At 50.8% G+C, this 14,837-nt stretch overlaps 1 protein-coding gene across 1 annotated transcript; it reads right to left on the bottom strand.

The window, feature by feature from the left end:
- Positions 1 to 2,877, bottom strand: TMEM121B (transmembrane protein 121B). The gene has a single exon (XM_037896979.2). The coding sequence runs from the start codon at positions 2,005 to 2,007 to the stop codon at positions 571 to 573; it is 1,437 nt and encodes a 478-aa protein (XP_037752907.1). The 5' UTR covers positions 2,008 to 2,877; the 3' UTR covers positions 1 to 570.
- Positions 2,878 to 14,837: the final 11,960 nt, after the last annotated feature.

Raw genomic sequence — 14,837 nt, 5'->3', positions numbered from 1 at the left:
TCAAAGCAGGGCCAATTCCCAATTTTTACCCCAGATCCCTAAATGGCCCCCTCAAGGATTGAACTCAAAACCCTGGGTTTAGCAGGCCAATGCTCAAAGAGCTCCCAAGATTAGGAAAGGGGTAGAGTTTAGGGGGCAAGGATAGGTATGGGGGTAACCTCCTTTCCCCTCAACACTATGTGGCCAGCCCATAATACTGGTACAGAAGCAAGGAGGTTGGTAGTAAGTGCAGAGGTCAGTGCTGGTTATGTAGAAGAGAGGGCTTGGGGTATGGGTATGAAGGGCAAGGGATGGAGTTATGGTCTGGTAAGATTGAGCCCTCTATCCATCCCCATTGCTTAGGGTCAGGTGTGAGTAGATGGCAAAGTGGGGTCGGAGGGGGCAGGTGAATAGAGGGGTGGGATGAGGGGGCCGGGTTCCTGGGTGGGGATAGTGCAGGGGCAGGGCTACTGGGGGCAGGTGAGGAGGGGGCAGGGTTCCTGGCCGGGGAGGGGAGAGGGGGCCGGGTTCCTGGCCGGGGGCGGCGCAGGGGTCGGACGGCTACACCGCCCCCCCGCCCCGCGCCCCGGCTCAGTTCTGGGCGCTGACCGCCAGGGTGTTGACGTAGCCGTGGGGCCCCATGTCGTTCTCGGAGATGCAGTGGCTGAGCTGGGCGGCGCCGGGCCCCGGGCCAGGGGCCGCGCTGTACTTGGCGCCCCCGGCGGCGGGGCGGAGCAGGCAGCAGGTCTCCATGGCCTCGAGGCCGCGGCAGGCCAGGAAGAAGAGGTTCTTGAGCATGAAGACGGAGAGCGGCTGCTGGTAGCGCAGCAGCAGGAGGCAGCGCAGGGCGAGCAGCGGCGCGTCCAGCAGCCCGGCGGGCAGCAGCAGGTGCAGGGCCAGGCGGGCGGCGCCGGGCGGCCGGGCGGCGCTGAGCTCGTAGAGCCAGAGCACGGGCGAGGCCAGGCTGAGGAAGTAGACGGCGATGAGCAGGTAGCGCAGCGGGCCGGGCAGCGGGGCCGGGCGGCCGGGCTGCAGCACCAGCTCCAGCAGGGTGAAGCTGTCCAGCAGGTCGAGGCAGGTGGCCAGGAAGGCGGCGGCGGCGCGGTGCTGGGGCGGGGGCTGGGGCGGCAGCAGCAGCTGGCCGGCGCCGTCGGGGCCGATGGCCCGCAGCAGGCAGTAGAGCAGCGGGGCGGAGAGCGCCAGGGTGACGCGGAAGCCGGTGATGCCCAGCGGCAGGCGCAGCTCGATCAGCTCCAGGATGGAGGTGCCCAGGATCAGCGCCGCCTTGGGGGTGAAGGCGATGGAGTAGATCAGCCAGGCCAGGTGCGCGTAGGCGAAGTCCCCGCCCCGCAGGGGGCCCCCAGCCCGGCCCGCGCCCCGGCCGCCGTGGGGGGGGTGCAGCAGCAGCGGGTGCAGCGGAGGGGGCGGAGGGTGACCCGGCGGGGGGCGCTCCCGGCGCCGGGCCCGGCTGTTGCGGCAGAAGAAGATGCCCCAGCCGGCCGCCAGCACCAGGTCGGTGGCGATCCAGCTGCACCAGTAGAGGTCGGTGACGGCGATCAGGTAAAGGTCCAGCAGCGCGCCCTGCCCCAGCAGCAGCACCAGGGACAGCGCCTTGTAGCCCCAGCGCGACCCGCCGGAGCCCCCGCCAGGCCACAGCAGCCCTCCGGCGGTGGCCGCCGCCGCCCCCCCGGCCGGGCCCGCGCCCCCGTACAGCTCCCCCGCCGTCATGCTGCAGCCCGAGCTGCTGCTGCTGGAGGCCGGGGAGGAGGCGGCGGGGGCCGGCGCGGCCGGGGCCGGCACCAGGGGTTTGCTGATGCTCTCCTCCTCCTCCTCGCCCCCGCTGCTGCTGCTGCTGCTGCTGCGGGCCCGGGCCGAGCCCGAGCTGGAGCCCGACACGCGCCGGCTGCGGCCGCCCAGGAAGAGGGGCTGCAGGTCGGCGGCGGGGTGAGGAGGGGGCGGCGGCGGCTGGAAGGAGCCGGAGGAGGAGGAGGAGGAGCCCGAGCGCTGGTTGGAGACAGCTCGGTGCATTGTCCTCCCCGGCCCCAGAGCGAGGGGCCCGGGCCCCGGCCGCGCCCAGCCCCGGCCGGCGGCACCGAGGGTCAGGGACAGCGGCTGGCGGGGGCCAGTGAGAGCGGAGACCCGGCCTGGATCCGCCGCAGTCCCGGAGCGGCTCCGCGGACTCCGGAGAACGCGGCGGCGGCGGCAGCGGCTCCACGCGCGAGAGAGGCGGGGAGCTGCCAGGGGGCTCGCGGGGGGCGGGGAGAGGAGGAACGAGGAGACTCCCCGAGTGAGTGGCGGGGAAGCTGAAGCAAGACTGAGCCGTCTGCGGCAACTCGGGTGGGTGAGCTGGAGCGGAGAGCGGCTGTGCAGCCGGGAGGCTGGGCCTGGGTCCCCCGGAGCAGAAGTGGGGGCTGAGCCCAGGGTCAGTGCCTGAGCCCCCGGGCAGAGGACCCCCCCCCCCCACCTGGCTTGCTGGGACCACAAACGCTGCACATTTCTCCCCTTGGTCCAAGGCAGGCAACTGACCAAAAAGGCCCAGCTGGTGGTGGCCAAGCAGGACTTCAAGCCTCTCGGGGCCAGTGCTCAATGCTACATCCCTATTACTGATAAAGAAAGTCAAACCACTTTATATCCAGTAGTCACTGCTGGCAATGCATATGAAATACCTCCTGCTATATTGTTTAAGCAACATCCATGTTTCAGATCCATGTAAGAGGGTCGGAAGTACACAGGGTTGGTAAATCCATGCTTTTGTATATCATTTCACCTTCTTTTGGTGCCAGACCCAATGCAGGTCCTTCCTGGCTGAGGGTGTTAAACCAAGTCTCCTTAAGATAGCTGTGCTCATTTGATGATAGTTCACGTCGGATGGATGAAGTCCATCTACTATTGCCACAGTTTTTCTGGGAGCACAGATGCTTTAGATCACAACTTTTGCACCAACATTCTGCATTTTTGTTTTTGCCCAAGAAACCCTTAGCCCAAGGGTAGCTGCCTCATGCTGGAAGCTTTTTAGTGCTTTGAGATAATTTGTGTTGTGACCAAAGATGGTAACGCAACATCAGTCATGTCAGTAAAAGAGCTTGAACCAATTGTTGAGCTTTGGTTTAGGTTTGAGACTAGGGCTGGGTTGAAGCAGGGATATGACCTGGTCCCCAGCCCTGTTCTGCTGTACAAAGGCTTGGCGCCTTGAACATATCACTGCAAATATTGGTATAACTGTCAGGGCAACCACATGACAAGCTTGTCTTAAATTACTTGTATCGCCCACAAGCACATTGAAATCTGTCCGGAGCAAGGACCCACTCCAGCAGCTTTTTCTCATAGGTGAAGGGAAAAAGAGGGCACCTTAGAGCTGACAGGCAGTGGTGTAGTGGTTACAGAAAGAAGTGAGTCAAGTACACGCCATATTTCCCAAGTAAGTAGTGGGGTTACCACCCTAGTTTCTCCTCCCTACACGACCGCTGCTACATTTCGTTTGAAGACACACAATAAAAGGATTTCACCCAGCTCAAGCTTCCTTAAATGAGGGCTAAACTCACTTTTTCTGCTCAGAAAGTGAGCAGGTCATGCACACCACATTTTGCCCCTCCCACCATGCTCTGTTTTGAGCTGATTAGGCTAAAAGGTATGCATTTTCTTTGAGTAGTCACTGCATAGTCACACTTATGGGGATTGATGCCTCCTACTGTGGAATCTTCTGGCCTGCAGTGGTCATTGGGCCCCTCACCCCTCCATGAGGCTGCCCAAGGTAAAGGGGGTGGGGAGTGTCCCCAAGCACCGCTCAGTTTCTCTGTAACCTCTGAAGGTACAGTGAGCTGATACTCTTCCTCATCAGTTTTCTGTCTTCCTTTTCGTCTGTCCTCGCAGGACTATTTTTGGTCCCGTTAGACTGGCAAGTATAGTACTACGAATGTCTTTATCTAGACGAACAAAGAGGAAATGCTACCTAGCCAGCATGAGACTCATCTGGACCCACAGATGCAAGAGGACCATCTCACAAACCGCAATGGTTGAGGGAGGCTCCGCAGGCCCATTCAACTAATTCTGGCAATGTGTAAGTCCAGCATAGACTTTAGAGCTCTACTAGCTTAAGTGGCTGTGTGCTTGATTTAAGCAGTGGCCTGGTCCCTGGATTTTATCCAGATGACTGAACCTAACACTGAGATTCTGGCACAGTCAACATGGCCCCAAGGTCCCCAGATTCCTCTAAGCCATCATAGCTTGGTGCCAAGGTGCCTGTACCAAAGACATGGCAGCAAAGTATCCAGCTCTATCCAAGCTAGTGCCAAGGTTCTGTCTCTAGTGAAGTCATTCAGTGCCCACCATGAGTGGCACGAAGGCCCCCAGATCCATCCAACCTGAGTCCAGAGCTGGCACCATGCTCTCTGGTGAACCACTTGATGAAGTGGTCTGCTGCCCATTATATACAGCATACTGAAATAGTTCTGGGCACTTTGAGTCAAGGTTTGTCAAGGTTCCTTCCCCACTCTGAACTCTAGGGTACAGATGTGGGGACCTGCATGAAAACCTCCTAAGCTTACTTTCACCAGCTTAGGTTAAAACTTCCCCAAAGGTACAAATTAATTTTATCCTTTGACCCTGGATTTCCACTGCCACCACCAAACTTTAACTGGGTTTACTGGGAAACGTAGTTTGGACACGTCTTTCCCCCCAAAATCCTCCCAACCCTTGCACCCCACTTCCTGGGGAAGGTTTGGTAAGAATCCTCACCAATTTGCATAGGTGACCACAGACCCAAATTCTTGGATCTGAGAACAATGAAAAAGCATTCAGTTTTCTTACAAGAAGACTTAATAGAAGTAAAGGAATCACCTCTGTAAAATCAGGATGGTAGATACCTTACAGGGTAATTAGATTCAAATTAGGCAAAACCTTAAGTTACAAAAAAAGACACACAGACAGGAATAGTCATTCTATTCAGCACAGTTCTTTTCTCAGAACCATTTAAAGAAATCATAATCTAACACATACCTAGCTAGATTACTTACTAAAAGTTCTAAGACTCCATTCCTGTTCTGTCCCCGGCAAAAGCAGCATACAGACAGACACAGACCCTTTGTTTCTCTCCCTCCTCCCAGCTTTTGAAAGTATCTTGTCTCCTCATTGGTCATTTTGGTCAGGTGCCAGCGAGGTTACCTTTAGCTTCTTAACCCTTTACAGGTGAGAGGATTTTTCCTCTGGCCAGGAGGGATTTTAAAGGGGTTTACCCTTCCCTTTATATTTATGACACGCCCCCCCAAATCTCAGCTAGGGTGAAACGCTGGCTGGGATTTCTTCCTGGAGCTCTAGGAAAACAGAGTTAATAAGACACATGCACCTCTAAATATACTACCAAGTACATAAAGACAGTATTTTCCATATCTCAAGGACGATTTTAACCAGTTGATTCTGGGAAACTTTCACGGGAGAGTGCATCAGCCCCTTTGTTAAAAGCTCCTGAGATGTGTTGGATGTCGAAATCAAAATCTTGGAGAGCTAAACTCCACCGAATAAGTTTTTTGTTATTTCCCATGGCGGTATGAAGCCACTGTAGCGCAGCATGGTCGGTTTGCAGGTGGAAACGCCGTCCCCAAACATGTGGGCGTAGCTTTTCCAGGGCGTAGACAATGGCGTAACATTCTTTTTCACTGACTGACCAGTTGCTTTCCCTCTCAGACAGTTTTTTGCGGAGAAAGGTGGAATTCTTGATCAGGTCCTTTCTGCATTAAAACTGCTCCCACACCACGCTTGGACGCATCTGTGGTTACTAGGAACGGTTTGTCAAAGTCTGGGGCCCTTAGTACAGGGTCAGACATGAGTGTCGCTTTAAGCGTGTTAAAGGCCTTCTGACACCTTTCGGTCCACTGAATGGCATTTGGCTGTTTCTTTTTGGTTAGGTCTGTCAGTGGGGCGGCAATTTGGCTGTATTGCGGTACAAATCGTCTGTAATAACCGGCCAAGCCTAAGAAGGATTGAACCTGTTTCTTTGACTTTGGGACAGGCTACTTTTGGGTAGCATCCACTTTGGCCTGTAGGCTGCTAGTTCCTTGACTCACCTGGTGTCCAAGGTAAGTCACTCTGTTTAGGCCTATTTGACACTTCTTAGCCTTAACAGTTAGTCCTGCCTCCCTTATGCGCTCAAGGACTTTTTTTTAGATGTTCCAGGTGTTCTGCCCAGGAATCCGAAAATATGGCCACATCATCAAGGTAGGTGACTGCATATGCTCCTAATCCCGCTAGGAGACCATCTACAAGTCTTTGGAAGGTGGTGGGTGCATTTCGCAGCCCGAAAGGGAGTACATTAAATTCATACAGCCCGAGGTGTGTGGTGAAGGCTGACCTTTCCTTGGTGGATTCATCTAGCGGTACCTGCCAGTACCCCTTGGTTAAGTCCAAGATAGAGATGAACTGGGCCCGTCCCAGTTTCTCTAATAGTTCATCTGTGCGTGGCATTGGATAGTTGTCTGGGCGAGTTACAGCATTTAGCTTACGGTAGTCCACGCAAAAACGTATCTCCCCATCTGGTTTGGGAACTAGAAGGCACTGGAGATGCCCATGCACTTCCAGAGGGGCGGATTACACCCATCTGTAACATATCCTGGATCTCCCGGTCTATAGCAGTTTTAGCTTGAGGAGACACCCGGTAAGGTTGGACTTTAATTGGGTGAGCATTACCTGTGTCAATGGAGTGGTATGCCCGTTCAGTCAGTCCTGGGGTGGCTGAGAACGTTGGCACGTACCTAGTGCACAGCTCCTTGATCTGCTGTCGCTGCATACGCCCAAGGGTCATGGAGAGGTTCACCTCTTCCACACCACCAGCACTTTTCCCTTCATAGTAGACACCTTCAGGCTACTCAGCGTCCTCTCCTCCCTGGGCTGTAAACTGACAAACCTTTAATTCTCTGGAATAAAAGGGCTTTAGAGAATTAATATGGTACACCTTAGGCTTTCGGTTGGAGGTGGGGAATGCTATGAGATAATTAACAGCTCCCAGGCGCTCCTGGACCGTGAATGGCCCTTCCCATGATGCTTCCATTTTATGGGCCTGGAGCGCCTTTAAGACCATGACCTGGTCCCCTACTTTGAAGGAACGCTCTCTGGCATGTTTATCATACCAGGCTTTTTGCTTTTTTTGAGCATCCTGTAAGTTTTCTTTAGCAAGGGCTAAACAGGTTCGGAGGGTGTTTTGTAGGTTGGTTACGAAGTCCAGAATGTTAGTTCCTGGAGAAGGTGTAAATCCCTCCCATTGCTGCTTCATCAACTGTAATGGCCCCTTAACCTCACAGCCATATACTAGTTCAAATGGGGAAAACCCTAAACTGGGATGTGGTACAGCTCTGTAGGCAAAGAGCAACTGCTGCAACACTAGGTCCCAATCATTGGAGTGCTCATTTACGAATTTACGTATCATGGCCCCCAAAGTTCCATTAACTTCTCCACCATGCCATTTGTTTGATGGTGGTAAGGAGTGGCAACCAAGTGATTTACCCCATGAGCTTCCCAGTTTTCCTTAGTTCCTGCCAGGAAATTAGTCCCTGCATCTGTGAGGATGTCGGAGGGCCAACCTACCCTGGCAAAAATGTCTGCTAGTGCCTGGCACACACTTTTAGCCCTGGTGTTGCTTAGAGCTACTGCTTCCGGCCACCGGGTGGCAAAATCCATGAAAGTCAGTATGTACTGCTTTCCTCTGGGTGTCTTTTTCGGAAAAGGACCCAGAATATCCACAGCTACTCGCTGAAATGGAACTTCAATGATGGGGAGTGGCTGGAGAGGGGCTTTGACCTGGTCTTGGGGTTTTCCCACTCTTTGGCATACTTCACAAGACCGGACATAGGTAGAAACATCCTTGCCCATTCCCTCCCAGTGGAATGACCCCCCCAAACGGTCTTTGATCCTGTTCACCCCAGCATGGCCACTAGGGTGATCATGGGCTAAGCTCAAGAGCTTGGCCCGGTATTTAGTTGGAACTACCAACTGTCGCTGAGGATGCCAGTCTTCCTGGTGTCCACCAGAAAGAGTTTCCTTGTATAAAAGTCCTCTTTCTACAACAAACCTGAATCAATTAGAAGAGCTGAGAGGCGGTGGGTTGCTCCGTGCCGCCGTCCAAGCTCTCTGGAGGCTTTCATCTGCTTCCTGTTCGGTCTGGAACTGCTCCCTTGATGCTGGAGACATCAGTTCCTCATTGGATTGTGGACCTATGCTTGGTCCCTCTGGAAGCGATGTAGGGGATGGGGCTGTTTCCGTTGACTGTGAACCACTCTCCGCTGGGACACTATGTTGGGGTTCAGGCTCCGGCTGAGCCTCTTGTGTAGGGTTATGGGCTGCTGCCGGTTCAGGTTCGGTGGGGCCCTCTGGTGTTGAGGTTGCAAGTACTGGATTCAGTGCTGGCAATGGGTCTGGTGCTGGTTGTTCCGCTGGTTCCGGTTCTGGGACTGGTTCCGTCTGGGTCTCCGGGACTGGATCCACTACTGCTGTTGCAGACATTGGCCTGGGGTCCGGGTCCATCACCTCTGACCAGGTCCTGATAGAAGTTTCCGGAACAGAGGTAGGCCTCACAGTTTGTTTAGCCTGGCTGCGGGTGACCATTCCCACCCTCTTGGCCCGCTTCACATGATTGGCCAAGTCTTCCCCCAACGGCATGGGGATGGGATAATCGTCATAGACTGCAAAAGTCCACGTTCCTGACCAGCCCTAGTACTGGACAGGCAACTTGCCTGTAGGCAAATTGAAAGAGTTGGACTTGAAGGGTTGAATCGTCTCTTGGATCTCTGGGTTGATTAAATTGGGGTCCACTAAGGAAGCATGGATAGCTGACACTTGTGCTCTGGTGTCCCTCCACACGGTGACCTTCTTCCTGCCCACACTCACAGTTTCCCTCCGCTCCAAGGGTATCTGGGAGGTATCTGGGCCTGCGGACCTCTGGTGTGATTCCGGTGCAATGAACTGTAATCTGTTGGGGTTCTTGGGGCAGTTGGCCTTTTACATGCCCCAGCTCATTACATTTAAAACATCGTCCAGCTGACGGGTCACTGGGGCGAGGTGAGTTGCTGGAGAACGGGGTGGTGGGACGATAAGGGGTCTGGAGGGTTCTTTGGGAGGTAGGTAGGGTTTTGGGCAGCCCCCCGTAATAGGGTGTGGTCTGGGGTTGTCCCTTCTGGTCTCCGCTCCAACTGCGACCAGTTTTCTTCTCCTCTGCCACCTCCACCCATCTGGCTCCAATCTCTCCTGCCTCGATTACAGTTTTGGGCTTCCCATCTAAGATGTATCTTTTTATTTCCCCAGGAACACCCTCTAAGAATTGTTCCATTTGCATTAGGAAGGGCAAATTTACTGGAGATTCAACACTTGCTCCTGATATCCAGGCATCCCAATGTTTCACAATGTGGTAGGCATATCAGGTAAATGACACGTCTGGTTTCCACCTTAGGGCTCTGAACCTCCGACGAGAACGCTCGGGTGTTATCCCCATTCTGACTCTTGCCTTGGATTTAAACAGTTCATACTTGTTCATGTGTTCTTTAGGCATTTCAGCCGCCACCTCAGCTAAGGGTCCACTGAGCTGCGGCCTCAGTTCTACCATGTATTGGTTGGTAGAGATGCTGTACCTAAGGCAGGCCCTTTCGAAGTTTTCTAAGAAGGCCTCAGTATCATCGCCTGCCTTGTAGGTGGGGAACTTTCTGGGATGGGGAGTGGTACCTGGAGAAGGATTGCTAAGGTTTGTTGGTATATTCTGCTGAGCCTTTACCTTCTCCATCTCCAGTGCATGCTTCCTCTCTTTTTCCTTCTCCTCCTCCACATGCTTCCTTGCCTCCATTTCCCTCCTGTGGGCAGCCTCCTGTACCTCCTTCTCCAGCCGCATGAGTTCTGTCTGTCTTTCATGTTCCTTTTGTTTTTCCTCAGCCTGAAATCTGGCTAATTCCATCTTTTGTTGTGCCTTGGATTCTGTCATCCTAACCTCTCTGTTTTTAACTAACTTTACACCCGAGGTTTAGAAATAAACAAACAAAACTTGGCTGTAAAATTTTGCTGTGCTGGAATAGGATACCTATTCTCTGATAGTGATTGTCAGCCTACAGAAAAAGACAATTCCCTTTGTCTCTGCTCTGGCCCCAAATCAAAGCAAAAAACCTCCAACTACTTGGAAACCTGCTTACCAGCAGCCCAAAGGAAAAAAATTCCTTTTCAAACCTGTGCTCCTTGTAAAACAAAAAAACAAAAAAAAAAAAATCAAAATCCTTAAAAAAAAAAAAAAAGAAAAAAAAGAAAACACACCCTGCCACTTTTGTCTCCAGGCACATGGGTAGAACACCCCCCCATTTACTTTTAGGGAAAAAAAAAAAGCTTCTGGTTTGCAAAGACTGTGAATTTCCCTGCAAGAGGTTAAGTTCCCTGCCTCCAGGCAAAGAAAACCTGCAGTTCACAAAGATAATCCCCTTTTGTCCCTGCTCTGGCCCCAAAGCAGAAAAAAAACTAGCTGCTTGCAGTTGGACCTCCTTTCCAGCAGCCCCAAAGGAAAAAAATATTTTCCTTTTTAAAATCTGTTTTTCTGGTTCAAAAAATCTCAAATTGATCTCAAAATGATTTCAGGTTAGTCCCACCACTTTGCCACCATGTCAAGGTTCCTTCCCCACTCTGAACTCTAGGGTACAGATGTAGGGACCTGCATGAAAACCTCCTAAGCTTACTTTCACCAGCTTAGGTTAAAACTTCCCCAAAGGTACAAATTAATTTTATCCTTTGACCCTGGATTTCCACTGCCACCACCAAACTTTAACTGGGTTTACTGGGAAACATAGTTTGGACACGTCTTTCCCCCCAAAATCCTCCCAACCCTTGCACCCCACTTCCTGGGGAAGGTTTGGTAAAAATCCTCACCAATTTGCATAGGTGACCACAGACCCAAACTCTTGGATCTGAGAACAATGAAAAAGCATTCAGTTTTCTTACAAGAAGACTTAATAGAAGTAAAGGAATCACCTCTGTAAAATCAGGATGGTAGATACCTTACAGGGTAATTAGATTCAAAACACAGAGAATCCCTCTAGGCAAAACCTTAAGTTACAAAAAAGACACACAGACAGGAATAGTCATTCTATTCAGCACAGTTCTTTTCTCAGAACCATTTAAAGAAATCATAATCTAACACATACCTAGCTAGATTACTTACTAAAAGTTTTAAGACTCCATTCCTGTTCTGTTCCCAGCAAAAGCAGCATACAGACACAGACCCTTTGTTTCTCTCCCTCCTCCCAGCTTTTGAAAGTATCTTGTCTCCTCATTGGTCATTTTGGTCAGGTGCCAGCGAGGTTACCTTTAGCTTCTTAACCCTTTACAGGTGAAAGGATTTTTCCTTTGGCCAGGAGGGATTTTAAAGGGGTTTACCCTTCCCTTTATATTTATGACAAGGTTTTTGGCATTAGTGACTAGTATATCACTTGCCTGAAGTGTCCAGCACCAGTAAAAGTGGTTTTCAGTCCCTGGATGTTTGGGATCCTCAACTGAGATAAGGACATCAGTAGCTGGGAATACTGGTAGTGCTTTTCCTCAGCCAGTGAAAAATTACTGCCTATAAGGTGACATTGGCCTCAATCACTTATGTTAATGGGACAAACTCTGTTATATCAGGCCAACTAGTTACAAGGATCCATCTATTAGCAGCAACTTAAAAGAGGGCAAATCCTGCTATCCTGACCTCCTGTACCTCAACTATTAGCATAGTCATGCATGTAGCTGTATTCATGTTGCAGCTGAACTTTGGTCCATAAACAGATTCCATAACAGTGTAACTGGGTAATAACTTTTAGTCAGGTTGTGTCTGTGGCCACCATAAGCCTGATTATGATATTACTTTACCTGAGCTACTTATGGTTCTGGTCATTCAAGATGTAAAAGGCAAAAGTAACACGTGCTTATCATGGAATTCCCTTCTCACCACCCTTAAATCTAAAGTAATATTTCCAGATAGTGGACTTGGGCTGTTCACTTAGTTTATTCTACAGAGTCCACAAACCTTGAAAAGGCAGCGAACAATGTCCAGGCAGATTCTTTGATCAGAGTTTTGTTCAATGACACAAATGTCTTAGTTAGCACTCAGTTGGGCATTATGTGTGCTGTAAGGGGCATAAATCTCACCTGGGTCTTACAATTGCCTCCAGTTCTGAGAGCAAACATGACAGAGTGGCGTACTTTGACTGGAATCAGGAGATCCTCTGTACATTCCCTCCGATACTGTTGGTTCAGGAGACCTGCAGATCAGACGGGATGGAGCCAAGGTTTTGTCTCTAACTATAACTATTCTTGGCAGCATTGTTTTCAAACAACGTAGATATAATGTTAGCACCGCTTTCTAATATACTGGCGCTTTGTCTTCAGATTAGGGTAAGTGTACGCACCTGAGCATGAATTTTGTCAGGCTGACACCCTGACTTTTGTTTCGCTGACAGGCTTGATGATGATTCTTCAAATGGCTACGGGCCCTATTGAAAAGTGAGAGCTTTTGACCCAGTAAATCTCTATTGCTTTTAATGTTGCTAGCTATTATACTTTGAACAGTGAGACCTGTGTTTTAGTTCTACCAGTTGCATGGGTTGTGAATTCAGCTGCCACTCTGAAAAGCTCAGTCCACCAGTCCTCACCCACCTTGCAATAGTCTAGTTTATTGAAGGGTACCCCATGTACCGTTAGTGTTGCTTGAGGTAATTGCTTTGTCTTGATGGCTGCACCAAAGGCATCTGGATGTTCTTAGCAATGCACTTGCTAAGCAATGCACTGTGCTATGGGTACCATGCGTTGGCTATATTCATTTAGCTGCCCTGAAGGTATTGCCTCCAGTGGATGGATCGTTTTTGCCTTTTGATTGGAGTTTTGTTTCCCAAAGCTTTTGGGACTTGTGGTCTGCTATTCGTCAGAGCATCTGTCCCATACACTTGGCTACGATGAGGAACGCTCCAATTACCATTCTGGTGGTAAGCGGACAGGAAGACTAAAAAGGTGGTACTAATAAGGGACCTAGTGAAATCCCTTGTGCAAGGGGGCTGTTGGCCCCTTACTGAAACTTTGAGGGGATGTTTTGGTTGGTCCTCTCCCAATACCAGCAGAAAAGGGCAGGGCCAAAGACGAGTCAGGGCCAATGGGGAGAAGCCAGCACTCCTAGTCAGTAGGATTGACACTACAGGTAGGCCAATGAGGAAATCAACGGCCTGTCCTCCTGTGAGCTGGGACTTCCCTAGCAGGGCAAGGTAGAACCAAGATGGGTGCAGCAGCCCAGAGCTGAGCTGGGGCAAGTGCAACAGCCCAGAGCCAGAGGAGCCAGGGAGAGTGCAACAGCCGGGGTCAGAGCAGCATTGGGGTGAGTCTCCAGCACTTGCAGAGGGTCTGGTGCACTGGTGTAGGGAGAGAGGAGGAGATAGGCTCCTTTGCCAGCATCTGTCAGAAAGCATTAAGTGCAGAGCCAGAGTTGGATGTGGCCTGACCGGAGGCCAGAACTGACGGTGGAGAATGGGGTCTGTCACATAGAGCCCAAACTCATCCTGGGGCACTGCCGTCACAGCAGCACGTTCAGGTCCAGGAAGAAGACACTGCACGCTGTTGTTACTGTAAAGTTTATTGCACTTTCGAGATTGCTGCACTGACCCTTACCCAGGCCATTTCCTCACAGTGCTGATGCTGCAAAATGCTCTTTAATCCCAAAAGAAAGTTTTGGTGTAACTGTAAATCAATTGTATGTCTGTTCAAATGAACTGCAGTGATTGCAGGTTGAAAAGGTAACAAGGGAGTTAGAAGTATCCTGGATTAGGGGCGTCCACATCCCTGACCACAGAGGGACTGAGGTAAATGCCCAGGAAAACCCCTGGACTCGGTTCTCCGTATGTGGTCAAAGTCCTGTTCACATGGGGCCAGGAGGGAAAGTCAAGGTGTGCAGGTACCGGGGTGAAGGGAATTGGACCAGGGACTCAGATCCTTTCATTACTCAGTTCATCCAGGGTACTGCGTACATAGAGAAATTCCTCTACTATGGTGGGACAAATCCCCTGCTTACACATGGGAAAAACAGAAATGGCATTCTCAATCTCAAAAAGCAAAATACGTCTGTGGTCAAATCCTTGAGCACTGCAGGGTGAAATACAATAAGCTAACTGTTTCCCTGGTGATCCAGTATATGACAAAATTCCTGGTGCAGCACATGGAGGTGGTAACAGTTCTTTAACAGCAAGCAACAGTAGCATGAAGCACATAGACTAAATTTTAAATAACCTCCATGCCTATCTCTTCCATTTTTAGCAAATTTCAAATTATGGCTAGGGTGTCTGATTAAAACTGATACCAAACCCAACGGAAGCCAACAGCTGCAAGCAGGTTTTAATAAAATAGATATTGCAACTGCCTAAAAATTACCATGTTCAGGCTTCACAATTATGTGGGAAGTAGGAAGCAGAGGGCCCCAAAAGCCCTCTCCCTCGCTCCCATCCCTCTTTAGTGGGAGGGCCTGGCTTTAGCAAGGGGCAATTGTTTCTGGCAAAATTCAAGAGGAAACAAACCAGCTGTTTTACTTCTGGGAAATGAGATAAAACATGCAGAAAGTAAAGACCAGGTACTAAAATCCTAATTATGTCTCTCAAGGGCTGTCAAAAATTGGGAGCTTGAGGAGGGAAAAATGGAAGAGGCTACACTGAATTCTGAGAGTTTGAATTAGAGGAATCACATTTAAAATGCAGCAAGCGTGGGATGAGAACATTGAACAATGATTCTGTGATGCACATTTGACACTGCAGTTATCTGATCAATTCAAATGTGCAGGATGGAAGCCTATAGGCTTAGGTATAACAATTTTCACCAGGCCAGTAATAAAATATAAA

This window comes from Chelonia mydas, chromosome 1 (genome assembly GCF_015237465.2).
Source record: "Chelonia mydas isolate rCheMyd1 chromosome 1, rCheMyd1.pri.v2, whole genome shotgun sequence".
Lineage (NCBI taxonomy): Eukaryota > Metazoa > Chordata > Testudines > Cheloniidae > Chelonia > Chelonia mydas.
Note: the sequence above shows the minus strand (reverse complement) of the source record. Positions and strands in the feature narration are given on the sequence as shown.

Bases quoted from the DNA above. Each gene is read 5' to 3' on its own strand.
- TMEM121B (XM_037896979.2), bottom strand. From the start codon at position 2,007: ATGCACCGAGCTGTCTCCAACCAGCGCTCGGGCTCCTCCTCCTCCTCC.